The 27,455-nt window shown below is 42.2% G+C and overlaps 1 protein-coding gene and 1 long non-coding RNA gene across 13 annotated transcripts in view; one reads left to right on the top strand and one right to left on the bottom strand.

Moving 5' to 3' along the window:
* PKHD1 (PKHD1 ciliary IPT domain containing fibrocystin/polyductin) overlaps positions 1 to 26,939 on the bottom strand; it is a 238,684-nt gene extending 211,745 nt beyond the window's left edge. For 4 of the 12 annotated variants that reach the window (XR_010357918.1, XM_064411623.1, XM_064411625.1 and 1 more), the window contains exons 1-24: positions 26,741 to 26,939; positions 26,065 to 26,171; positions 24,949 to 25,026; positions 23,869 to 24,013; positions 22,320 to 22,419; positions 20,167 to 20,224; positions 19,244 to 19,322; positions 16,957 to 17,031; positions 16,210 to 16,274; positions 15,537 to 15,576; positions 14,659 to 14,729; positions 13,267 to 13,368; positions 11,883 to 11,978; positions 10,289 to 10,424; positions 9,338 to 9,452; positions 8,242 to 8,517; positions 7,686 to 7,772; positions 6,970 to 7,063; positions 6,360 to 6,502; positions 5,565 to 5,695; positions 4,600 to 4,784; positions 3,906 to 4,044; positions 1,743 to 1,897; positions 950 to 1,134 (exon numbers count right to left, since the gene is read on the bottom strand). Coding sequence is in view for 11 of the 12 variants with exons in the window: in XM_064411623.1 (XP_064267693.1) it covers positions 950 to 1,134; positions 1,743 to 1,897; positions 3,906 to 4,044; positions 4,600 to 4,784; positions 5,565 to 5,695; positions 6,360 to 6,502; positions 6,970 to 7,063; positions 7,686 to 7,772; positions 8,242 to 8,517; positions 9,338 to 9,452; positions 10,289 to 10,424; positions 11,883 to 11,978; positions 13,267 to 13,368; positions 14,659 to 14,729; positions 15,537 to 15,576; positions 16,210 to 16,274; positions 16,957 to 17,031; positions 19,244 to 19,322; positions 20,167 to 20,224; positions 22,320 to 22,419; positions 23,869 to 24,013; positions 24,949 to 25,026; positions 26,065 to 26,125 (2,616 nt within the window). In the remaining variant the exon portion in view is untranslated. Of the gene's footprint in view, positions 1 to 949; positions 1,135 to 1,742; positions 1,898 to 3,905; positions 4,045 to 4,599; positions 4,785 to 5,564; positions 5,696 to 6,359; positions 6,503 to 6,969; positions 7,064 to 7,685; positions 7,773 to 7,844; positions 7,908 to 8,241; positions 8,518 to 9,337; positions 9,453 to 10,288; positions 10,425 to 11,882; positions 11,979 to 13,266; positions 13,369 to 14,658; positions 14,730 to 15,536; positions 15,577 to 16,209; positions 16,275 to 16,956; positions 17,032 to 17,159; positions 17,298 to 17,334; positions 17,583 to 19,243; positions 19,323 to 19,754; positions 19,826 to 20,166; positions 20,225 to 22,319; positions 22,420 to 23,868; positions 24,014 to 24,948; positions 25,027 to 26,064; positions 26,172 to 26,740 lie in introns of those variants that run through there. The other 8 variants (XM_064411629.1, XM_064411626.1, XM_064411627.1 and 5 more) reach the window with 8 other exon arrangements.
* On the top strand, positions 4,674 to 5,880 carry LOC135295852 (uncharacterized). Its single transcript, XR_010357919.1, has 3 exons — positions 4,674 to 4,772; positions 5,277 to 5,348; positions 5,572 to 5,880. It is a non-coding gene; the product is annotated as an uncharacterized LOC135295852 (long non-coding RNA).
* Positions 26,940 to 27,455: the final 516 nt, after the last annotated feature.

The following is a 27,455-nucleotide window of genomic DNA, read 5'->3' as shown; positions in this document are numbered from 1 at the left end:
ATCAAAGAATTCAAGTTTCTCACCCTTTTCTGTCCTGTGAGGTTAAATTAAAACAGAATCTTTACAAGCAATAACTCCCGGAAAGTTCTCACCCTTCTTCCATGAATCATATCTGCACCCCTAAATCTTCATTACTCAAGGTTTCACAATACCTCCCTGTTCCCACCTTCACTTTGCAGTCAAAGAGATGACCAAGAAGTTCGGGAATCAGGGTGGTAAATAAGCTTCTAATACCCAATAATATAATTTGAATTTAGGCATGGAAAGGTCTTCTCAGGTGAAACAAGGTCCTGTGCAAGAGTTGAAGATGCAGCTCGAACTTTTTTCACCCTTCAGGCCAATACCTTGGGCACTGGAATTTGATGAAAATAACATCACACTTTTAGGAGCTGAATACCCAAAGAAACAGTGTTTCTTTTTGAGGTAGGAAGCATCTCAGTCCAAGTCCTTACTCAAAAAGACCCTTCTGCTTGAAGTAAAACTATCAGGACATATCTTGGGAGGGGAGAGTGTAATGTGAAGCTTCACCTGAGACTTAAGAGAATGAGATATGAAACCAGACAAAGCAGTTCTCAGGAGAATACCCTCTTGGCAAATAAATGATGCCACAAATGTGTGATGAGCTCCAGTTACTGTACTGAAATGTTAATGTAGATATAACTAATAAAGATTTCATTTCAGTATACCAGCCCCTTTGTTGTACAGAAATTACACTCAAATTTCCTGGGTTTGAATCACAGACTCAATATAATTTCTTCTCCTACAACAGTTTTTGGGGTTTTTTAAATCATTTAATCTGGAATTTGCTTAAGGTACTGTTCGAAATAGGAAGATTACCTAAATTTCCACGGTGTCTTTATAAAAAAAAAACATTGTGAGAGTGAATCAGCCAAGACCAAAGACATCAAATGGGGATTAAAGTGGGGATTAGTAAAAGAAATTAGTGTACACTGATAATATTGGGCAAGTCCCCAGCTGTTTTTTTCCAAGTCAGTGTCCAGACACTTTCATAGCACGAGCTGGAGTCTCTGGTCACGGTGAAGTCACTGGTGTTGATGAAGGGAGCTGTAAAATTGTCCACATTGTCCTGCAAAAGCCTGCGGAGCTGGTGGGCAGAGATGTGCACTGAAACACCTGCAAAAGATGTTAGGGAGCAGTGGATGTCTCCATTTCCAGGAGAGCACATCTGCCTGCTCCTAGGAAAGGAAGGGGTTTCATTACAAGGTTGTCATGGTTCAAACCTCTGCAGCTGCCAAAAGAGTGACATTTATTGGACCCTAAACACCAAAAAAATCATAGAATTATAGAATAGAATAATAGAAGGATTTGGGCTGGAAAGGACTTTAAAGTTCATCTAATCCCAGCAATGAACCCTAGACCAGGTTGCTCAAAGCTCCATCCAACCTGACCTCAAATGTTTCCAGGGATGGGACATCCACCACCTCTGGGAAACCCTGCCACTGTTTCCCCAACTTCATAATAAAAAATTTCTTCTTTATGTCTAATCTGAAGGTCATTCACACTTTTCAATAACACCCAGTGCCATGGTTCAGTTGAGGTGTCAGAAAACAGGTTGGACTCGATGATCTTAAAGGTCTCGTCCAACATTCTGTGATTCTGTGAACAACCAACCTGGCCTTGAGCACAGCCAGGGATGGGGCAGCCAAAACTTCTCTGGCAATTAATTCTTCTCTTGGCTTCCTGCTTGGGAAATCCAGGCCCTGATCTGCATCTTCCCTTACCTGCTATCACTGTGTTGGCCAAGTGGATGTGGAAGGTTCCTCCGAGAGGTGGGGATGACTTCTGCAGCCTCTGGATGGTGAGGCTGACTCTCACATCCTCCGTGGACACAAACAGGTATCCATATCCCTCAGAGCCCTCCCCAAGCACTGCGCCTCTGTGGGACAGAGAAGGGGTCACAGGAAGGCATCAGCAGTGGAGACCCTCACTGCTGACACCCCAAAGTCAACCAACAGCTCAGGGACACCTGTGGGAACAACATTCCTGAAGGATTTAAGGGGAAGATGCCCAGACCTCAAAGAAAACTGGATATTCCTAACTTCTAGCTACTTATCACTCTATTTCTCCAGGCAGCAACTGACAGAACCAGAGGACACAGTCTCAAGCTGCACCATGGGAAACATAGGTTGGATATTAGGAGAAAGTTTTTTAAGGAAAGGGTGATAAAGTTCTGGAATGGCCTGCCCAGGGAGGTGCTGGAGACACCATCTCTGGATGTGTTTTAAAAAAAAATTGGATGTGGCACTTGGCGCCATGGTTTACTTGAGGTGTTAGGGCTGGGTTGGACTCAATGATCTTGAAGGTCTCCTCCAACCCAGTGATTCTGTGAATTATGCAGGCAATGCACACAGCAAAAAAATATGGAAAATTACTTTTTTAAATTTATGGTGGAAGAAATAATTTATACATCAGCATCAAGCACCAGGTGCAAACCAGTGCTGTTTAGAAACATCACTACAGGTGTTTCTAAAGAACCAGCTCAGTGCAGCCTGGACAGCATCTGCAACAGCAAAGCAAAAAATATTTCCTGCTGCACACTGTAATCTCCTCGAGCCCATTAAAATCTCAAATCCCCAGAATTACAGTGAGATTTCATATTGTACAAAGATTTAGGTTGGAAAAGGCCCCTAAGATTGACCCAAATCCTTAACCCAGCATTACCAGGTCCCTCATTAAACCATGCCCCCAGACACCACATCTGTATTGGAGTTATTCAGGTTCACAAAAGTACAATTTCTAAAAGTTAAAATGCTGTTCTCCTTCTCCACCAAAATTCTCGTGTTTCAAAGGAAAAGGAGCCTCTCCGTGGTACAACGATGCCACCGTGTGTTAAGTGTTTGCATAACAAGTGGCTTCTGCACAGCAAATTTCCACGAAACAAAACCAAAAGGACCACTGCCCTTTGTACAGCTGGAACAAGATTTTAGCCAATATTCCTGTTCTGATGGGGGTAGGAGTTATATTGGATTAAATCACAGCCCGTGTTCAGCAAAGAGAAAGAGCCAGGATTATTCTGAAGATGTCCAAAGACACCTATTTTTAAAGCTTGTGCTGCTTCCTGCTTTTCTCTGATACCCTCCTCTCTGAGATGGAAAAGCCCGCCTGCATCTAGCACCTTTTCTTATCCTGGTGAGAGGTACTGTGATCAAACTGCTTCTTAATCCTTTTTTTCTTTTTTTTTTTAAATTAGCTAAACAGGTGGAGCTTCTTAAATCTTCCTGTCCTAGGCTCTATAATGATGCTTATGGCATTTTGCCCCATTTTTTTTCTAAATTTATTTGAAAAATACAGCTATCAGTGTTACTTGCAGTATTCCAATGTCAGTCTTCAGGCTCCACACAGGAGTAAAAATTTTCCCTCTTCCTATTAGTTACACCTCTGGTTATGCATCTCAACCACCACAAATGTCCCCCTGTATTCTCATTCCTGTCCTTACCCTTGGTGGTTTATGTTAAGATACTACATTTGACTCAGCTGGATACAATCCAACTTTTACAGGACTTATTTCCTGCCAGTACAAACCTTTAATGTTACAGTCTGTGATCTAGTTATAGCCCATGGCTCTGATTCCTCTGTCACTGTTGGGAGGAACAGAAACCTCATCTCAGCAAACAAGGACACCCAAGGTGGACTCCCAGTGGCTAATGTGGGAATTGGTGTCATTAACAGTGCTTTGGAGACACCTTTGGATGGTCTTCACCCACTGTTCTAGAAGGGCTTAGATTTCCTTCCAATCCCAGATCACACCTTGGTGACCCACGGATATCTGACACCCCAAGTTACCTCAAACTTCTTGTTTTCAGCAGCTGAACCCAGCTCCAGATCCACTGGGGGAACTCTAAGGGGTGTTACAGGGTATGAGATGAGCTGTTGGCTGTGCCTACCTTGGAGAGAGAAGGGGCAGAGTGGCACCACAGCCAGACACCCCCCAGGACACGTTGTAGGAGGGAGGAGACCCCACCACAGACACTGCTTCAATGATCCTCCCCCCTGGCCACGGGGGTTTGGGGTCTCTCTGAGAAACTGAAAGAAAAAACATAAACATCTATTACAGCAAGGAGAGCAGAGGTGACTGTGCCCAGGGTATTGTCATTTCATAGCTGGAAACACCTGCTTGGGTTTGGTTTTTTGCTTTAAGTTCTATCAAATAGAATCGTTAAGGTTGAAAAAGGCCTCTAAGTTCACATAGTCCAACTACTCTGCAGCACTGCCCAGTCCACCACTAACCTCTGTCCCCAAGTGCCACATCTACACATTTTTGAACCTTTCCAGGGATGGTGATTTCACCACAACCTGTTCCATTTGTAGAGCCACATTTTCAAATAAACCAAGAATATCAATATTTTGGCAATTTCTTCTCAACTGCTGTCACAATATATATATATATATATATATACACACATACATATATATATTTATATATATATATATTTATATATATATATATATGTTCAAGAAAAATATTTTTGTGCCTATTGTGAAATTTCCCATTGAAAAAGTTTCATCGATCTCTATTGCTATAGACTTAACAGAATATCCTGGGTGGGGGGAAATGAAAACCAAAAGAGATGGCTTTACCAATCACAGCCCTGTCAGCAATGATGAGCTCATCAAGATAAAATGATCCAGGTGTTTCTTTTTGCAGCACAGGGCTCTGCAAGTCTATCTGATGCACAAATACTGGGGAATTGGCTGGGAGGTCCTGGAGAAGCACAGAGAGATTCACACACCTCTTCCAGAGGTTGGTGCAGGTAAATGTCCAGCTGGAAGACACCAAGGTTGGGACAATAAACAAATTTGAGGTGATTGTGAAGATTCCAGGTAATATCAGGCACTGGTTTTGTTACTACTGGTATTTAGCACAAGCCACATGCTCAGTGGTTTGTGATTACTCACCATGCCCTTATTGGGTTCTCCAGAGTGAGAAATGAGGATTTAGATCTCTGTTTATGTTTTCCCCTCTGAATCACTAGAGTGGGATATGGGAATGACTACACCTGCTTTATTTTTGGCAAAATACCACAACAGCATCAGTGACCTCAATGGGGATCAATCCAGAATTCAAATCCTCAGCTCTCTTCATTTTTTTACACTCCTGATTTTTTTAAGTCTGCCTGCCCTAAGCTTTATGTCTGCTACCAAATGTTTTCCACTCATGGAATTTTAAGTGAATAAAGAAAATCAAAGGCTACACCAACTTTCAAAGATTTCAAAGGGTGGAGTAAAAAACCAAGCAATTCTCTCTCTTACTGCAGGAAATCGACCAGGAAAGCAACCAGGGAATTGATGTTCTCAAAAATCTTCAAGTACATCTGTGTGTCACTGAGGTGAGATAGTGCACTTAACAAGAAACATGGAAATTTACTCATTAAATCCTCCAAAAAGCATGGAAACACATTCCAGCAATGCCTCTGTAGGAACAGAGCTTTTGTCAGATTACTCAAACTGACAAATTGTTCCTATATAATATAAGAACTTCCTTCAATTTTCCTACTTCTTACTATGGAAAATGTAATCTCTGATAGCTGTAATTGTCTGGATACCTTTTAGAGTCAGTTTCATTGAAGTCCCACTGGCAGGTGAGGTTTCTCCTCACTGGACATGAAGAGACATTGGTGTAGGACACTGAGAGATGAAGGATGCTGCTCATATGTCCTTTATGTGCAAAACACACCTGCAAAAATGGGGGAGAGTCTTTCACAAATCAAAACACAGGTAATTTATATATAATGTACATGGGAGATAAAGGAAGAGATTCTATTTCAATTCTGGTTTATCACTAGGTTGTTTGGCCTGGAGAAGAAAAGACCCTGGGGAGACCTTAAAGCCTCTTCCAGTGCCTAAAGGGCTCCAAGGGAGCTGGAGAGGGAATAAAAGCTATAGGAGACAGTTTTGGCACCCAGGTGTGCCACAACATGGCATCAAACTGACCCCTGGGGCTTCCATGAAGTTTTGGGTTTACTTCTGTGAAAAGTAGGAGAAGATGAGCAGAAAAGTGAGCAGTAGACCACCAAACAATAAAGGATTTTTTCCTTTTGTCAAGAAATGGTTGTCCTTGTCCTTGTCCCTTCCACCTTTCTCCAACACCATCCCACTTTTTCCTTTCCCACAGCAAGGGTTGTATCCCCAGGAACATTAACAGCTGTGTTAAACAACATCTACATCTCAGAGATCCAAAACCACTCTCAAACCAAATAAAAGTTGCTCTGCTCTGTGCTAAGATATGATGCTTAATAGATTTTGGGGAATTGTAAGCTGACCAGATGGCTTTATGTTGCTTATTAGGCTCTGAACATTCAGTGTCCCGTGCAAGTTGCTCGTGGAGAGCAGCCACTCACATGTGGGTATTTGGTAAGGTCATATCTTGGTAGTGTTGATGGGGAAGTTTTCACCAGCTGGCTTGGTCTGTGGATGCTGAACCTCCCACAGAAAGGCTCTGTTCCACTGACAACATGTCCTGTGGTGATGATCTTATTCATATCTGACAGATATTAAAAAAAAAAAAAAAAGGAAATGAGAGGTTTCAAAGTAATTCACAAGTACAGTCAAGACCAGTGCAGTGCAGTCAAGATTCGTGAAAATACAACAAGTGGGTATCCAGAAATTGTCAAACAGTCCTACTCTGAGAATTCTCCTACCAGAGTTCAAGTGTTTGTACAACACTCTCAGGCACGGATTCCTGGGGCTGTCTTGTACAGGCCCAGGAGTTGGATTTGATGATTCTTGTGGGTCCCTTCCAGCTCTGGATATCCTATCATTGTGATTATTATATTGATCGTGTTGTTTCTAATGCATACACACAACTAATAGATGAGAAACATGAATATACAACCTATACCCATTAAAAGTGTAAATTTCTTACCAGTAAAAGTTTAAAGAACATTTATGTCATAAAACCAGATCCATTCTTACAATAAATGCTACTTATTTGCCACAGAAGTTCCCTACCTTCTTTCTCAAAACCACAGTGAAAAAGGATTTTAGCAGAAGTTGGCTCAGTTTCACATCCTACTGAAAGGAGTTCTTCTATTGCTGCTTGCACCTTTAAAATAAATTAAGAAAGTGGAATGCAGTTAGTTACAATCATTTCAGCAGAGACTTCAACACACATCATCATTTCATTTTTCATCAGCCAGGGATCAGTGGCACAGCAGCTCTGAACAACCAGGTAGCCGAATATTCAAAGAATACAAATGTTAAATAATAATATAATAAAAATAATCTCAACAGAGTATAAACTTTTATGTTTACATAGAAGTTTTCAGGAGTGTGAGACATCCTCAGTCTAATAACTGCTATGGAGTCATCACTCAGGGTCACTTTAATGTTGACAAATTAATAATCAAGACATCAAGAGCCTAGGGGCTGCTGAAGAAGCCAGAGCCATACAACACCCATCTGGCCTTAGAGAAGAAGTCCAAGGATCTGGATTAATGAAAGTCCAAGATATCTGGATGTTGTGATAAACTTAGGATACACCTGGTAATCAACGCTCAAGAAAAAAAAAAATCCCACTGTAAAATATTCTCAGTACAAAAAAAAAATCACCTCTACATCACATAAAATTTATCTCAGCCTTTGGGCCAAATCTTAACTTCTATCAAGCACCAGAGCTCCACCAATTCCCACCAGGGGATCCTGTATCTGTGTTTAATGGCACCTACCTGGTGGGCTGTAGCATTTGTGGGAATCATTCTCAGGGTGTTGTTCCAGGAGATGCTGAAATAACCTGTACCAGACACAGTCAACATCTGGGAGAAAAAGAGAAGTAAATCAAGAAATGAAAACAGATGCAAACTGCATAAAGCACACATACTCCAAACCTGGAAACTTCAGCTGAGGAGGATTTCACAGTCAGCACTTTGCCTTTTTAAGCCTCTGTGAATCAGGGATCCCTTCCAAGAATCTCTTCAGCTGCTCTTAAACTGTCCCTGTCCTACAAGGAACAGGATTCTTACATTAACAGGGGAACAAGGAATTTATGACCTGTGCAGCTCCAGATGGTCCCTAAAGCTCCTGACCTGCAGGAGTTTAACAATTAGGAAAAAACTTCCCTCGTTCCTAAGTGCTTACACACACCCACTAAGGTATGTAAAAACCACAGACAACTTCAGCTCACAACGCTCTTCTCATCAGCTGTCTCAGGAGGTTGCAAACAAGGTGGAAACACACATTTTTTTCACATCTGGCACCAACAAGGCAGCTGCAGGCAGCACTGACCTGCACTTCTGGGAGGTGCAAGGCTCGAGCCCGAATTTCGTGCCTCTCAGTGTAGTAGCTGTTCACCACACTGGGGTCCAGCCACGTGTTGTGAACCTGGACTCCAACTCTCATCCCCTTGCTGGGTGTCTTTCCATGATGCAGTGCTTCCAGGTAGTACCTTGAACCAGCAGTCAGCTCAAATTTCTGGGATTTTGGCTGCCAAAGTTCACTCCAGTTCTTCACCCAGTTCTCAGACCACTCTGAGTTGCCAGCAGGGAGAGAAGCAATTCTCACCTGCGTGAAGAACAACAAAATCACAGGATCACAGAATGGTTTGGGCTGGAGGGAACATAAAAAACCATTTCATTCCACCCGCTGCCATGGGCAGGGACACTTTCCACTAGCCCAGGGTGCTCCAAGACCTGTCCAACCTGGTCTTGAACACTTCCAGGGATCCAGGGGCAGCCACAGCTTCTCTGGGCACCCTGTGCCAGGGCCTCACCAGCCTCACAGGGAAGAATTTCTTCCTCATATCCCCAGCCATTAAACTCGTTAGTAGCATTTCTCCATCCCCAAATAACATTTATTCCAATGCCACAGCTGCAAAAATAAAATTAAAAAAACCCCACAAACAGCATATTTGTGTTTATAACCAATAGCTGTGGGTTGATGGCTCACAAAATTCCTTCCTGTTATACAGGAAAAAACCACATTCTCAAAAAAACTTTGGTTTAAGGTTCAATACCATAAAGAAGATAATTTCTATGGCTTACTCTAGCACTAATAACAGTTCCCCAAATAACTTTTCATGGATGGCTTCAGTTCAGAACGAAATATGCTGAACTAACAAAAAAAATCTTCTGGAAAAGACAATCAACAACTCAACACTCTTACTCTGGTTGCAAGAGTGATTTTTTTAAGAGCTATATAATGGACAGGGATGATGTAAAATATCAAAAATAATCACACAGCTTTGACTCTGCAATGGATTCATAAAAGATAATAAACCAATCCACACTGGGGAAATTCCTGCTTGTTATCACCTTAATTAAAATCCTTTCCATCCTCATTTTTAATTTTCATTTCTCTCATTTTTCTCTACCACTAATAATACCTTCTGGTTTGGATCTTGGAACAAACTTAAGTAGAGAGATGCCTGACCATCTGCCTGAATCCAGAAGGTGTAATTGTTGGTCTGAGGAGCCACAAAAAACCCACGGAGTCTGGAGCTGAGCAAAAACAGAACATCCATAATACACAAAAGAGTTACAGCAAAAAAATAACCTAAAACAACAAATCTCCCCACACCCCCCCTTCACATGTACACTGAGTTACAAGAAAATATCTTTAAACCATTTTAACAAAAACAACCTTGTTATTTTAAAGCTGAAGTAACCTGAAAATGACCCAATTTCACATTAAATGTCAATTATGCTTTACAAAAGTTTCAAAAAGGAAAGAAAAAACAGCTCCATGAAGCTAAGTATGATTTTGTTGGAGGCCACTTCAGTGCATTTCTTCTCAAACAGAGCCTTAACCCTGAACATGCAGGAAAAAGCCAAAACCAGACTCAGAATCAAACAACAAAAACAGAGAAGTGGTAGAAAAATGTAAGAATTCATGCACATTGTACAATTTTTCACGGTCATATCTGAAGAGGCAATAGGAGCCAACACAGCTGAGGAATTTATTTATTTGTATTAACTCCACCTTTGCTGCCAGCTTGGGCTGGGAATCTGCCCCTCCACATCTGGCCAGAGCTCCAGCCCAAAATAGCCTCAAACTGGAGCTCTTTCCACTTCCAGAGCAAATTTTTTTTGTAGTATTTCAGCATATCTAGGCCAGGTAGAGCAGAATTACTGAGGGAAGGCAAAAGGAGGAAAAAATAAAGCACTTCACTGCATATTTTAAGCTTCAAAAGGACCTTGGAGCAAAGGGTTTGCTTTGATTTATAGGAGCTATGCAGTGAGGCTCTGCTATAAAGAGCTGTCAGGTGTTTTTGCTACACCTTACACTGCTAAAGGTGATTGCCATGGCTTCATCTCTTTTTAAGATCACTGAGTACCTGAAGGACTTCTTTGCCCCAGACAGAAACCTTACTGGGGAGCTGGCATTAGGTACAAACTGCCATCTGTATCCAGGACCTGCTTCTGTCAGATCAGAGGCATCATCCCAGACTTCAAAGAGAAGCCCTCTGTTTCCTAGAAAGTTAAAACAAAAGTATTCTCAGCAGCAGCCAGCAGAAATCCCAGAGCACATGCTGGAATCAGTGCTGCAGGAGGCAGGCCAGAGAGAAAATTTTAATAATAAATTGGCTCTGTTTGTGGGGTATTTTGCAGTCTAAGGCAGAACACAAATCTCACCATGGGGAATTTGTTTTACCTTGAAACCCTCCAACAGAAATAACAAAACACTGCAGAGAGAACATCCAACCTGCTCACATGTCTGCTCTTGCAGGAAAAGGCACTGAGACGACCCACAGTCAAAGTTAAGCCTCATTTTATGCACTAAAATCTCCTACTGCAATGCTCCACTCAATGAGGGTCCCCAGAAGCCTCTGCAGTAACTCCAGTTCAGCCATCCTTCCTCTAAATATTTCCCACACCTTTTTCCCCTCATTTTCCATGGCCATGCACACCAGTCTGACCTTCCTCCCACCCTCCTGTCTGCTCATGGTGGGCTGAGCTCTCCTTGGTTTTCCTGGCTAGAGAATCACAGAATGGTTTGGAAGGGACCATTCAAGTTTATCCAGTCCAACCTCCCACCACGAGCAGGGACATCTCCAACCAGAGCAGGTTGCTTAAAGCTGCACCCAAACTGGCCTTGAATGTTTCCAGGGATGGAGCATCCACCACCTTTGTGGGCAAACTGAGGTGGCTTCCCCCACCTCATTGTAAAAAAATACCTCCCTTAGAAACAATTTAAATAGACCCCTTTTAATTTAAAACCATCACTCCACTGTCCTATTACTAATCAAATGTAGCTATTATATTTTATGAGAAATCTCTTCCTACGATTTTTTCCCTCCTGAGAGCTGAGGGCCTCAGGAAAGAAATGTAAACAATAACTATCTGGTGCTGTGGAATGCAACAGGTGCATTTTCCATTAGTTTATGTGGATTGTTTTTAACTGATGACCAATCACAGCCACCTGTGCCAAGGCTGTGAGCAGTCACAGGATTTTGTTATACATTCTATTCTATTCTTGTTCTTTGTAGCCTTCTGAGCTTCTTCTCTCTCTGTTCTTTTAGTATAGTTTTTATGTAGTATTTTAATATAATATATAAGATAATAAATCAGCTTTCTAAGGAAAATGGAGTCAAACCTCGTGTCCCCACACTTGGGGCATCCACTGCAACAATCAAAGTCTATCCCCATGTTTCTGAAAGCCCCCTTTAGGCACTGGAAGGGGCTCTCAGATCTCCCTGGAGCTTTCCTTTCTCCAGGCTGGATAACCCTAGCTCTCTCATCAGTCTTTCCTCATAGCAGAGGTGCTCCAGCCCTTGGATTATTTGTGGCCTCCTTCCCTACCACCCCAAAATTGATGTTGAAGCAGACACTGCTTTGGAAAGCCCTGTTTCTTGATTTCATTCATCACCAAAGGGTTCCTGCCCTGCATTTCTGTGTGTGTTTGCATTTGGAGCTCCAGGAACAGCTCACCTGGCTGGGGGGCACTGAGTCTCCTGCCCTCACCAACAGCCTCAGTGGTGCATCTGATTTCCCAGGGAGAGACGTGCTTGACTTCACAGGGAACACCTGGCAGCAGGGAAAGGAGACAGAGGTGCTGTGGGAGACTTGGAGACACGGCTGAGCTGCAGCATAAACACATCTCAGAGTCATGGAACAGTTTGGGAGGAAGGGACTTTGCAAATATGTAGTTGCAAGCACCTTTCTATGGACAGGGTCACCTTCCATTAGACCAGGTTGCTCTGTTGGAGCTCCTTAAGGAACTGGAAAGTGCTCCAAGGTCTCCTTGGAGCTTTATTTTCTCCAGTCTGAACAGCTCCATATCTCTAGCCTTTCCTTATGGTATAGGTGTTCTAACCCTCTGATCATTTTTGTGTCCCTCCTCTGGATTCACTCCAACAGGTCCATGATTTTCCTGTGCAGAGGACCCTGGATGAGGTACTCTGGGTGGGGTCTCACCAGAGCAGAGAGGCAGAATCCCTTCCCATCCACCTTGCTCCGAAAAGGCATCAACATTTTGCCACAAGCCTGGGCTGGTACTGCCAGCAAACAGAACAGCTCATGCCCACAATCATTAAAACTGGAGCTTCCTGGAGGTGTGTAGTGGTTTTGGTTTGCTAATTTGACATATTTTGTTTAATGTATGTGTGATGTGTTTAGTGTTGGTTAATTACTAGGGTATTTATTAGGATGTATTTACTCATTTCCTGCTGTGAGGTAGGACTAGGAGAAAGGTAAGTAGGTTTAAAACTTTAAAAGGGTATAAAGAGAAATTTATTAATAGTAACTAAAAGAAAAAATAATAAGAATTAAAACGTTTAGGATACTTCTCCTCCCCATAAACCTCTTTTTTCTTACTGACAATGCAAAGAAACAAAACCTAAAATTTTAGTTAGTTTACTACTTCTAGAATAGTTTTTCTTTAGTTTATTTAGGGAGAGAAGTCTCTTTTGTTAATGTTATGGAGATTTCTCTAAAAAATATATATAGTTTTCTTGTATCTCTCTTTGTGAATAGTAGCTGACCAGGGAAATACATAATCATGAACTTCTTTCTCATTTTTCCATAAGCTTTTCTCACAGCTGTGTTTATGGGCTGTGATAACTTATGGAGTATTGTTTTAAAGATGAGTTGTTTAAAGGTAAAGGTTCTCATTATCTATTTGTATAATTTCTGTAAATGCTTCCCATTCAAAACAAGCATGGGGACACGGTGAGTCCTACAATTCCCACGCTGGCATCCTGAACAGCTCTTGGGTTTTGCAGTCAGGGCCAAACTGCATTAAAAAAAAAAAAAAAAAAAAAAAAAAAAAAAAAAAAAAAAAAAAAAACCAGAATTCACACGTCTCTGCTCTTACCTGCAGCAGTGACCTGCACTGGCTCCTCAAAGAAATCCCCAGTGAGAGTGACATCAGTGCCCCCTGCCAGGCTCCCTGCAGCTGGGAACACGGAGAATATCTCTGCAGGGGAAGGAAAGAGGGATCTGAGCACAAGCCTTGCAGAGGTGAATCCCAGCCCTGTTTCTGGGAAAGCCTGCAGTGTGCTTGCACTGCTTCCAGCCAGAGCAGGCTGCTGTGGATGAAACCAGCTTCTCGCTGATCCCTTTTTTTGGCAGCCTCTGGGATGACACCAGGAATGAAGACCATGGATAATTTGGCCACATGGCAGGGGGAACACTGCAATGTTTGGGCTGTTACTTAGCAGGGGCTGCGTCTGTCATGCTCAGATTGCAAACTGCTCTGTTCTGTGCTATTGAGGATCTTTGGGAGAAAAATTTAAAAAAAAAAACAGAATTAAAACTGTTTTAATCCTCTTGACTTGCATCTCAATTTAGTCCTTAGGTTCAAATGTTACCACTCTTTCCAATAATCCCTCAAACTTCAGGGAGAAATGGAAGGAGCAGTGTCCACATCACAACCATGGGATCCTTTCAGGATTTTATCTGTTAAAAGTGTGCCATTCCACAAGAAAGCCATTTTTCTTTTTGATGAAATTACCTACTTTGCACCCATATTGGAGTTAACCACCCAGTCTGAAAAAAAAACAGACTAATAGGAAAAGGATGAGGGATGTCAGTCTATACCTGCACCTTTTTTGTTAATTCATCTGGTATTTAAACACTAATTTTACAGTATTGACTACTGACTAGCACAGTACTGTCTACTGGACAGATTTATCAGATCTTTCTGCTCGTGCTCTGCCCACAGCCAATGTCATGCATGATAATTTCATTTTACTCTGTACTAAATTGTAAATAGAGACATAAAATTAGCCTTCTTAACAAAGAGTTGTCTAAAATACAGCTTGAAACGTCACATGCAGGTTACTTTTAAGGTACCTTAAATAATTTTTTTAACTAATGGTGCAGTACCCTGCTATTCATTACTTATCCAGAACTCAATTCTTGGAGTAGCTGAACATCACCTCCTCCCTGTAGCCAGTGTGGGAGTTCTCATCCTGAGGTCTCCATTTCCAAAATTTTAGCAAATACAGAGTGATTTAAGGGGGAAAGTTTCCCTGTGAGCAACACCTCTGGTCTGAGAGAACAAGGAACAATGCACATAAATCTGGTTGTCTCATAATTTTTATCTGCAGCTTTTTGCTTAGTCAAGCCCATACCAGGGGAGTGGAACACCAAAATGAGGACAAAATGGGATTACATCCCTGGGAAAAGCAACAGTGAGAGGTGTTTTCTTAGATCACACTGGGACTGATGGAGGACGGTGCCAGTGAGCTGGATCAGTGAATACCTGGATGAGTCTGGTACAGGAAAAGCTCCTGTTTGGCACTGATGAGCCAAGAACCTTTGTGCACTGCTGACCTGCAAGAGAGAAAATGCCTAAGAGATCCTGGGCCATGTAAATAAAATCAGACCTTCATTTGGCAGGGCTGGACTCTCCAGAGGAGCAGTGGAACATTTCTGCAAGCTCCAACAACTCCTTTCACCAGCACATTGAGGCATTGATTCATGAGACCCCATTAAATGACTTAAACACTTTATTAGAAGTACTAGCACATTGTAAAGTATGTTTTGACACAGTCAGAACCTGTTTTCACCTCCTTTAATGGTGAAATTCTTTCCCATTTGGATGCATAGTTCAAAGCAAGGTGAAAGGTTTTAATTCAGCTGGATTTAACAGAGCACAGAATGGTTTTGGTGGGAAGGGATGTTAAAGAACATCCAGTCCTATCCCATGGGCAGGGACATCTCCCACTGTTCCAGGTTGCTCCAAGCCCTGTCCAACCTGGCCTTGAACACTTCCAGGGATCCAGGGCAGCCACAGCTTCTCTGGGCAACCTGTGCCAGGGCCTCCCCACCCTCACAGGGAAGAATTTCTCCCTAATATCCAATCTGAATCCATCCTCCTTCAGCCATTCCCCTTGTCCAATATAAGATGTCTTATGTTCTGGTCACTGAAGGTAAAGTATAAAATACCAAAGTGGAAATACTTTGAGGAGAAACACTCTCCCATATCATTTCAAATCTGACAACCATCTTCTCAAGATAACAAACCTTATTTCTGACCAACGAAACACAAGATAAAAACATAATTCGCTCATCCTGTACTCAAATGCATCTCTATCCCATGCAAAACCAGAGGAAAAGAGAAAAATTTTTTTTACTCACTTTCCTTTGTTAAACACCGAGAAGCTGACATTGTGGGACCCTGGGGGAAAGAAAAGTGACAATGCTTTCAGGCAGGAGTATGAAGTAAATCCTACCAAATATTGTCCAGGTTCTCTAGGCCCAAGTCTCCCTTCCTTGCACTTTCCTTACAAGAGTAAGGAAAATCTATTTTACATATTTAACTCACAATATCTTTCCCAAACAGGAAGGCTGGAGATCAAAGCCTCCACAAGAAATTAGAAGCTTCTTCGGGGTGCTTGGAAGTGAGCAAAAATTAAAGGGTGCCACCTGCAACTGGAGACTATGACTAGAAGGGAATACTCGATTTATTTCTCTAATAAAGCATTAAAGGGAAGGTACATCACAGACAAGAAGGATTAAAGTAGGAAACTCAGCAAGGACCCCAGATCCCACTGTTGGCTGTCAGCAATGCCAACATCACATCGTGGTTTCCCTCCATGTCCTCCCAGGCTGTGCAGAGGACACAAACCAGGGCAGGGGCTGTGATGAAGGCTGGCAAGCCTTGATCTGAAGCTGATTTTATGGACTCAGCCATGAGCCACATTCCAGCTTTGGAGAGAGAACAGGAACTCATGACAGACACCCTCCTCCCTGCATCCTCTGGAGCTGCAGGAGTGACAGAAACCCATGGTTTTTACCCCTTTCTACCAACCTATGTGGTTCCCTTCCACCCGGCACTGCAGGGTCCCCAGTCCATCCTGCACCTGAAGGGGGTAACTGTAGAGAGACAAAGGACTTCACTGAGCCTTGGGAGCTAAAGAAAAAGCAAACTATAGTAGAATCAACTAATCAATAGAAGATTTGCGTTTATACACCTAAGATAGTAATGGTTTGCTAACTTCAGAAACGTGGGAGTGAAGCAGGTGAGATGGGAGAGGAACAACCCATCTTCCCACTAAAGATCAAGAGTTCAGCAGCTTAGGAGGATGTATTCCAGCAGCAGTGCTCCAGCTTGGCTCCTTTACACCTATTTCTAGAAGCTGATGCTGTTGGTCGCCTTCAGAACCCCCCCTTGAAATAAAAAACTGAGCAGGGACAAATGCAGGCACAAGGGGAGGGTGAATAGGAAGAAAAAAATGTTTCCCCTCTACTTGCTCCTCTGCAGGTTCCTAAACTGTGAGAATGAGCAGGTAGCAATGAAAACAGATATGCTGGCACTACATCAGCCCTCTGGAGTCATGGAATGACACAATTCCCATCATTAACTCACATGTTTAAGCACTTGAAGCTGCAGAAAGCCAGCAGCCCTTACCCACCCCATCACAGACCATAACTCCCCAGGGCCTGTCTCCACTTTAAGACAAAGCAGAAGAGTTTCTTCAAAATCCACAAATACTTTTGTGCACAAGCTGTGCTGAACCCTTGCACCAACACAAACCCAAAGTAAACAAGAACTGACGTGGTTCCAACTCTTCTGTCAGCAAAAGAGCAGAGACTGGTCCATCCATCTCCTTCTGATGTAAGAATAGCTGGCCTGGGCAAAAAAATAAACAGTAAAGATATGATGTGATACAGATGAAAACCTGATCCTGTTAAAATCAGCAGCCAGTGTCTTCCCAAGGGCCAGGAATTTTCTCCCACTTGTATCTAACATTTATTAACCTTCTAGAAAATGGCACATGCCCTAATCTCTCATCTCTGCGCCTGCAAATTGCATTCCCCAGTTACTGTGGGAGCTGCAGCTCAGTGAGAGTGCAGCAGGGCACTCTTGGAGACCCCAAGAATGATCCAATCCCTCCCTGAGGGCAAGGCTGAGCTCCAGGAGGGCAATACCCACCCACACCTTCCAAACCAGCAGGCAGCACCACCCACAGCAAGTACAATCAAGATGCAGCTCAGACATTTCTTCATTTCATTGGGGGGAAAACACTACAAACAACTTCCAGCAGAAATCACCCAAGCTCCTAATAAAAAAAAAATTAAATATCTGCTCCTTAAAGGATCAGTATGGGACAACTTCCACTGGAGAAGAGGAAGAAGGTGGGAGGAATAAATTCAGAGTAATTAGCAGAGTAAGCAAAGGCTGGCAATGAGTCTTTGAGAATTAGCAGCCAATTAAAGGAAATAGGTAATTAAAACCTGTAATGCAAACACTTTGTGATGACCCATCCCTCCCAATGCAGTTTTCTATGGCCCATGTTTCAGAATGCAGTTTGATGAGGTTTTTCTAAAAGAGCTTGCTTTTATTAACACAGTGGCTGATACTGAGAACCTTTCCTTTTAAGGAAGACTAAAAAAAATATCAGTGCTGCCAAATGTTTCTTCAACATCACTGGACCAGTGCATCCCATACAAAGCCTGGAGAAAGGAGCAGAACACACTTGAAGCATAAAAACCATTCCCTTTTTCTTTGCTCCAAATCCTGAATCAGCATGACTGAGTGACAGACTGCTCTGGTCAAGTCCAAGTCCCCACCTGGTACCTATTTCCTAACACACCAAAAATGGGCAAATAATTCATGTGAAGCTACAAAGGGAGCCTGTCTGGTATGCTGGGATTTTGGGGCCATTTCCTTTTGGTGAGGCTGAGCTGTAAATGAGTAATCTGGCAGCAGAGCACTGCAGGCACGTCCAGCCTGCACTCAGACAGAGCAGCCTTTCTTCCCTCTCATCAAAGGTTCCAGGGCTCCACCAGAGGCAGGTGAAACAATAATTGATCCCAAACAAAGGATGTTGATGTGCACAGTGTAGGGATGGCAGGGCAGGAATCTGCTCTGGACTTTCCTTCATGCCAGCAGGGAGTTTAATCACTTAGCAAGGGACATTTCCAATCAGCTTGAGAGGTCATTAAAAAGTATGTCAGTGTTAAATATCTGATGCTTCAATTAAAATTTCTGACTACTGAGAATACACACCTTTCCTGGCTCCTGAAATGATCCTTAAACTGCCAGCAGAGTAACTATGGATTAATAGTTTATCTTTACAATACTTACCTGGGCTTAGTTCTTCACTGCTACTGGCACAGAAATCATAAATTAACATTTGGTAACATATCCATACATATGGAAATACATATGACACAGCAGGACAGTGTTGATGCTCATTTTGGATTCACTGTGTTTAAAGGGGCTGCTGTCCTAAAATAAGATTTTTTTAAACCTAGCTGCTTTTGTCCGTTGCACATAACCACAGAAGCAACATAAAAAAAATATATCAAACCTCTGAGAAGAAGAAAACAACTACAGAGTGTTTAAAGCAGTGAACAACAAAGCCTTTTTTCTCAAAACACTTTTCTTTAGTCTTCTGCTTCACCAGAGCATCTGCTTCAAACTAATAGGTTTTTTCTTTAAAAAAAAAAAAAAAAAAAAAAAAAAAAAAAAAAAAAAAAAGCAGCAAATGGAAAAGGGAAAATTTATTTAACTTTTCAACTCTGACATTATTTTAATTAGTTAAATTTTAATTTGCTAGCCAAAATAAAATCTACAGCAGCCAGTTGCAATTACAGTACAATTCACACTGAGCTGTGATTGACTGTGCTGCCAGTAAACAAACCAACCAGCTTAATGGACCAGTTGCAATTAGATTAACAAAGTTTGCTGGAGCCCAACTCATGAGCTGCAATAAACCACAAAGGAAATAAATGGCAATTCTGGGCCAACTGGTTGCAATTTATTGCTGTCGAGGAGGCTGATGGAAGAAATGCCAATTTACAGGGACTGCAGCAGATAGCTGAGTGTTCATAATTACCCATCAATATAATCCACATTGAAGTCCAGGGTCTCATATCTGCCAGCAATTGTCTTCCCATGAATCTGTATTAAATTTCCTGTTTAAGAGGAAATGGAAATTGAAAAGTCTTTTAAAAGCAGAGAACTTATTTGCAAATTTTCTGAGCTGAACAAAAGGAATTAATGGTCTTTATATATTTTGCAGAAGTTCCTGCACTGAATGTATACTCTCAGCTTTTGCCATGGCTCAAGACGATTTTGCACTTAATGCCCTTTTCTCAAAGCACATGTCTTTGTTTCCCACCAAAATACCCAAATTCATTCCAAAGATTTTGCAGCTCTGTATTTGGACAGAGCTGACAATTTTTTTTCAATTCTTTTGTTAGCTAAATGTCACTTTCTAACCCAATTCCACTGTAGAACCTCACCAGACAACCAAAATTACATCATTTGTACACCAGACAGGGTGAAGCTCTAAAGAAGGATCTTGGCATATCTGTGACCAGATTATTCCCCTGCTCTTCACTCACACTGGGAGGTGAAACATCCATCCAACTAACACATAGAAACCTCCATACTGACACCCTAAAGCAAGGCACAAGAATCTAGAGCTGAACTACACCTGAAAACAATCAGAAATTAGGGACTGATTTAGAATGAGGCACATCTATGTGATATAACCTCCATGTGACTGTCTGAACTCTTGAAATACCAAAGTCTTTTGATTAATCTTGACTTTGAGGATCAAACTTTCAACTTTCTCTAAAGAAACCTGGAAATACAGAAATAATAGTAAAAGGGGGAGGGTTAATCTGTCATATAACAGTTAATTTTTCAGACTAAAATCAGTGAATAACTTCTCATGTAACTTTAAAGCACCATCTAAAACCCCAATAAGCAAAAGATCTGTATGGCAGTACAGAATAACGAAAGGTCCCATACCTGGGGTGCCAGATGATGGATTAATTTGGTAAACCACAGGTGTCTGCTCAGCTGAGAACTGCAAAGAGAAATTTGCAGTGAAACATCAGCTATTTCTGCAGCAGTCCAGCCCCACCTGAGGCTGCACTGCTCACAACCCCTCCAGCAGCTGCATTTCAGACTCACACTCCACGTCTGATCTTTGCAGCAGATTCCTGCTCTGGGAAAGGAGTAAGGAGAATTATTCCCTTCTTACCCCCTCTCCATTCACAGTCTGGATTAGTGATATTTTTTACATCTTTTGTGCCCAGATTGCCCATCCTGGCTTGATCCAGTGTCAGAAGACACAGTTTAATACAATATCAAATTTCTAAGTCATGCTTTAGCTGAAGTTAAAACCTGCATTTTATCTTGGATGGTGACACCATTTTTCTTCCCGATAGTATATCCTTTAGAACAATTCCACCATCAAAGATGTGAAATACTTCAGCCACTCTTTGGCAAGTTTGTTGGGTACTCTAAAGCAGTGAAGCAAAGACTTTGTCTTGGCCCATCTTACAGCAATACAATAGAGATTTTTGAGGATAGGACCACCTTCACCTCTGAGGAAAAATCCCTTGGAAATCATCAAGTCCAACCATTAATCCAACACTGCTAAATCCAGTAAAACATATCCCCAAATGCCACATCTGCATGGCTTTTCAAACCCTCCACGGCTGGTGACTCCACCACTTCCCTGGTGTTTGACAATCTTTTGGGGAAGAAATTTTCCCTAATATCCAATCTAAACTTCCCCTGGTGCAACTGGAGGCAATTTTCTCATCCTGTATCTTGTAACTTGGGAGAAAAGGCCAACTCACACCTGGCTGCATCCTCCTGTCAAAGAGTTGTGGAGAATGGGAAGGTCCTCCCTGAGCCTCCTTTTCTCCAAGCTGAATCCCCCCACCTCCCTGAGCTGCTCCTCATCAGATTTGTGTTCCAGACACTTCCCCACCTTTTTTGGACATGCTCATCTTCCCCACCCCCTTTATGAGCCCACTCATGGCCTCATTGGCACTTACAGATGCTGCTCACAGACCAATAAATATAATAAAAAATTAATTTGCTGTAGTAATTCAAAGGTACCATTGCATATATCAGGTTTTTCCTGATAAAGCTGTTCGTGATAAGCTTTCCTTGAAGGCCATTCCCTTTCAGAGCTCAGCCTTTGCCTTCCCTCCCACTCCTGGTCATGTTAAAAACAAATGGCCACTTCTGGAGCAAGGGCAACATCACACCATACTCCAGGCTGCAGAAGATGTGGACAAAGAAGCCAAAAGCAGCATGAAATTGGGACCACTGGCTGACACGAGTGTTGTGAGCTGCTCAGACTTGTTGGTGCCTGCAGCAGCTTTTCCAATCTAATGCAGAGGCAAAATTAATTTTAATACATGTAGCTCCCAGGGCCCAGCCCCAAACAAAGAGACACATTGTGGTTTATTTAGCTTGGAATGTGCCTCATTAACAGCATCCCCTGGTGATTTTTCATCAGCTCTCTAAGCTAGCTGAACCACCCGATGACTCTTCAGCTTTAATGTGCAATTTACTGAAAATGCTGGGTTTTTTGCCCAAAGTTAGCACAGAGGTGGGATGTGACATTCAAAAACACCAGGCCTCATCCCAAAGCACACAGTCATGGGTAAGGATTCTGCTCTGCAAGAGATCACAGAATCCCAGGATGGTTTGGATTGGAAGGGACCTTAAAGACCTTCTCATTCCATGCCCCTGCCATGGGCAGGGACAACTTCCACTATCCCAGGGTGCTCCAAGCCCTGTCCAGCCTGGTCTGGTCTGGAACACTTCCAGGGACCCAGGGGCAGCCACAGCTTCTCTGGGCAACCTGTACCAGGGCCTCACATTAAAGAGGTTTTTTTTCAAACATCCAATCTAAACTTACTGTCTTTCAGTTTGAAGCCATTCCTCTGGTTCTGTCTCTAACATGCCCTTGCAAAAAGTCTCTCCCCGCCTCCCTTTAACTTAGGGTTGGAATTGAAGGTCTTAGAGATCCCTTCCAATCCAAACCATTCCATGATTCCATCCATTTCAATGTATTTCCTGTGACACAATTGTGAAGCTTCACTCCCTTCAATACCTTGAATTCTTTATCCTCATTTCTGCACTTGCTTGGTGATTACCTTGAAAGAATAATTCTCTTTCTCCACCTCAGTCAGGTTGTTAATCACATGTCCTTTAAAGATCACCTCCACGTAGTACAAACCCTCCTGGGGTGAAGACCTAGGTAGAAGAAAATGCGTATTATATTTTTATACAAATTGTATTTAGAAAATATCATGTCCTTTACAGAGTCTCCATTCAAAAGAAGTCCACTGAGACTTCCATAGAGCAAAGGAGTTTTACATTGTCAGCCCAAACTTCACACTTATGAAGCCAAACTTTAAAATAACACTTTAAAAGAAATGTGGAAGCACAGAAAGAAACCACAGTTAAGAGCAGAAGGTGACAGGATTGCATCAGAGCTCCACCTAAATTATTGTTAATGCAAAACATTCTCATTGGGCATGCACAGAAAATAATTGTTATTCATTAGTAATAAAATGAATCCCTGAATCTGCAGGGCATCTTGAACCTGGTCCATAAATTAATGCTGCATCCTTGTTTCACAGTTTCCCAGCACAGAACCCTGCAGAATTAACTCCCAGCCAAACCACAGCAGCAAAATATGGAAGAGTCCCATTAGGCCCCTCTTCAGACAACCCAGTGTTCCAGCCCAACCACCTGTGTGAAAGCTATGACAGGACAGAAAACAGGCAGCTCAAACTGGTGCTTGGAACCATATTTATTTCCTGTTCCATTCATAACCCCTCTCTATCACCCTGGACAGGTCAAGGACACCAAAAGCTGGTAGAATCTCCTCCAAGATTTTCTTGGGAGTTTTCAACTGAGAGCCAGATGTCTACAGACCTCTGAAGGTCTGAGCCTGGACTGCCCAAGAAGCCTCACTGTGACCCTCATGCCTCAAGGTATCCTTGTGCTTCATGAAGTTAAAACAAAAATCAATCAACCCAGGTTAGCAGGTGCTCAGTGAGGCCACAGCATGAGGATTTTTGAAAGAATTCTGAATGAGTTAGAGATAGAATTTCTGAGCTGTCTTAAATAATCTGATTTATTTTTCTTGTCCTCTACATAAGAAAGGTGAGTTCAATTCACATCTTCACCACATGGCTCAGAAGGTCACAAGACCTCTAGTAGCAAGACCTTTTAAAAATGTATTAACCAATAAAACACTATCAGCAAGGATATTTATACTTTTAACCGAATGCTTAAATATTTTGTCTTATAGACTCATACTACAGTGTAAATTTTCTTAGTCAATCGTGTTATAACTCAAAAATATACTTTATGGTACTATATATAGTACTATAGTACTATACTATATATACTAGTATACTATATAGTACTGTACTCTAAAACTCCAAACTTTCCTCTAGCTTATCTCTGTTTTAAACTATAAATCCACATTCTCATTTCTAATACCTAAATTTGGAAGCCTTTTCCAAATCCTAATAATAAATTTTGGCTTACAGGCCCAAAGTTCTGAGAATTCCCTATATTTCAGATAGGAATTCTTTCAGCTCCCAGATTTCCTGTGCAGACACTGAAGGAAAAGGAGGATCCTGTTTGACAGAGTCAAGGTCTCACCCACAGTGTAACTATGGATCATACCTTGTTCTGCACCTTATGGTGGGCAAGTCCAAATACAGAGGAGAGACATCACAGGGCAGCCTGGGCAGGTCTGGATGCACCAGGGACACCTCCAGCTGGGATGCACTGGCTGGAGAGACAGATTCCACCTGGTGGGATGCTGAGCCTGAGCAACAAAGTCAATCAGAAGAGCTCTGTGAGGACAGGATCACTCCCAGTCACACAAGGAGCATTTTTGGATGTACAACTCAGCCTCTCTAGGAATAATGTTTAGAGTCCTTGATCAGGCTTTTTAAAACCACGTTTGTGGAATTTTATATTGTGGTGGTTTAACCCCAGCTGTCAACTCAGCCCACACAGCCACTCACTCACTTTCCCCCCAGGGTCATGGGGGAGAGGATTGGAAGGGTAAAAACCACATCCCCAAGTGCATTTCCACACATTTTAAAATCCCCCTGGTGAATCTACTCCCGCACTGGGCAGCCTGTGCCAGCTAATGACCATGCACAGCTGATTCAGAAACCAACTCTCTTCACAGAGAATATTCATCACTGTGGAAAATCAGACCTAGCTTTGTACAGTTGGTTTGGGGCCAAAATGGACATGACATACAATTTTCTGAAATTTTTACTCAGATCTCATGTTTATCATAAGAGTTTTAAAATGCTCCAGCATCACAGAACATTTGAAGAGGGCAGATTTTTAGCTTTTCTTCAATAAAAGGGCAGGAACAGGGAAGAAATTTCTATCCCTATATCTGAAAAAATAAAGTAAACATTTTGAATTTTGCTCCTTAGAAATAAACCTTCATCAATAGCTTATAAAGTCATCATTTAAAGCTGAGTGTCATAGCCTATGGCTCTGTTCAGTAGGGTTTGTCACTCCAACCACAAACCTCAGAAGGGAGCTGATTATCTGTTACTTTTACATCCCTGGAAGTGTTAAAGATCAGGTTGGGCAGGGCTTGGGGCAACCTGGGGTAGTGGAAGGTGTCCCTGCCCATGGCAGTGGGGTGGAATGAGATGATTTTAAAAATCTCTTTCAATCCAACCTTTCTGTGATTCTATTCCAACACACACTTCATAAGAATTTGAAGCTCACCATCCAGAGTGATGGTAATCCATGTTCCCCCAGCAATGCTCCCCTCGTGGGGCTTGACAAGTGATCCTGAGGCTGTCCCTGCAGAAACAAACCAGCTCCATCAGGCTGAAGGGAAATGCAAATATCTAAAAAACCTTATTCAGGATGAGACACAGTGACCTGAGAGCTGCCTTCCTGTGATCCCACCCTTCATCCCATTTCTCCTCCTCAAGCATCCAAATTAATCATGTTTCCCATCCTTTTCCCCCACCACTCCCCCCCATTTACAGCTCTCCTCAGGGAGCTTTTGATGCCCTTTAGGGCTTGGTGAACCAAGCTACAGCCTGAGCCTCCTGTCATCCTCAAGAATTAAAGCTGATAAACATCATTTTTATTCCTTCATCTCTCAAAGAAATGTGTTTGCTGACTTCTGTGCACCCTACCAAAATTAAGGGTGCCTACAAAAAATATCCTTTTCTAGCTCCCAGTCAGCCTGTCCAGGTATTTCCTTCTAAGTCCTTAGGAAAGACTCAGGCCTGGAAAAGAACTTCTGCTTCATGATGTTAATCACCTATAACCTTTCATGAAGGCACTAAATTTCTTAGATAATTTAGGATTTATTTCGGGTACCCTCATTCTCTGAAGCTGAGATATGAACCACTACATGGCTTCCTTTTATGCAGCCACTGACCAGAATTTTCCAGAAGTCATTTCATGGTAGTATCCACTTTCCTGATTAATGTTTTAGGAGATTTCCAACTTCTTAGCTATATTTGGATGCAATCTGATCAAACATCAGTATTGGTCACCAAAGCCAAATATTGGACACTTTTGCATCATGAACCCTTAATAGCAACATGCAGAGAGTGACATATTTATCATCAAGTAAACAAAAAACAATAGGTATGGTATGAACTGAGAGAATTAAAAATTAATCCAGAAATCTCCTCTATGGCTATGGAAATAATGCCATGGAAAACCAATAATAATGATGGACAATGTCCAATGTGCTACAGTCAATATCCCATATTTTTCAACACCTTTTAGAGGTATTCTCCACTACTCACAGGCAGTCTGTATCCAATCCCCACTGTATTTTGCAGGTGAGGTCGGAGACAACACCTCTCCATCACCCACCTGCCAAGAATATCAGCCCAGCACTCAGCAGGAATGTTCTCCAAAGTTTCATCTTGAACATTGGATGAGGAATTCACAAAAGTCTGGCTCCAGGACCTTCCCTGTAACTTAAAAAAAATAAAAAAATCTGTATTCTTTGTTCTCATTGCAAATCTGTGGGAGCAATAGCTGTGAATTCCTCTAATAGTTTAAGAATATTTTTATATTGCCCTGGTACTTGCAGACCAAGTCTTACTAGCTGTCATAGACAGAGATATCACACATTTCCTTTATAAAGTCCATGTCAGGAGCTGTTCTATCATTTAATGACAGACTGTCAGCTTCTCCTGCCTTCACCTGCAGTATGGAAAAAGCATGGGTGCATTAATTTAGCCACATTTTTGAATCACAAAATGGTTTGGATCTTAAAGATCACCCAGTTCCAGCTCCCTGCCATGGGCACAGACATCTTCCATCAGACCAGGTTGCTCCAAGCCCCGTCCAACCTGGTTTCTACTGCTTATGGACCACGAGACCCACTGCAACCACTTTCAATTTCTTGCACATTTTAGCCCACTGCAAAGTGCACGGGGCAGAGTCCAGCACATGTGAATGCTGTGTTTCAATGCAGGTGCAGAAAATATAATTTGGATTTAATTTTGTTATTATTTTTAGAAATTTTTCTGGCTTTACTTACCTTATTGAATTTGTTTTTCCTCCATTCCTCTGATGAGTCAAGTGCCAGGGCTCTGATACCAGCACAAGAGCTCCATCCCCCTGGCACCAGCTCTGTCACAGGTTTCAGGCTGGGGTTGTGTCACTCACTCTGCCCAGTGCTGAAACCCACCAGACAAACTTCCCAAAAAGGCTCAAATCCCGTCACAGACACCTCAGAGCTCTCCACTGAGGATGCTTAATTATTAACCTAAGCTACTTGCTGCTATTAACTGTTTTGTTCCAAGACTTTAATGACCAAAACAAAAATAAACTGGGATTGTTCTTCCATTGATATATGCTTAGGTCCTCCAATAGGAGGACAATTAATCCATATTATCCTTATTTTTCCCTCCTACAACATGACAGAAAAACTGTTTTTTGATATGCTGATATCAATCTGGGACTGACTTTCACAGCGAGTGGACTTCAGGGTTCCCTTATATATTATTATCTAAATTTTTCCATGGTATTCCAAATAGCATCTGCTGGGAATTCTGCCCAAAGGGTGTTTAGATCCCTTATCACTTCTCAAGTGGCTTTAACTGCACAGGCTTTTTTGCCTGTGGAAAAGAGGGCAGTGGATTTTCACAGTGTTTTCATTCATGCTCTGGAGAGCCTTGGCTCCTGGGAAGATGCAATCCAGTCTCCCCCAGACACTGAGCAGCATCTCTACTCCCACCTCTGCCCTCCTCTCT

The sequence above is a fragment of the Passer domesticus genome, chromosome 3, assembly GCF_036417665.1.
Source record: "Passer domesticus isolate bPasDom1 chromosome 3, bPasDom1.hap1, whole genome shotgun sequence".
NCBI lineage: Eukaryota > Metazoa > Chordata > Aves > Passeriformes > Passeridae > Passer > Passer domesticus.
The sequence above is the reverse complement of the archived record's forward strand: the minus strand, read 5'-3'. Positions and strand labels throughout refer to the sequence as shown.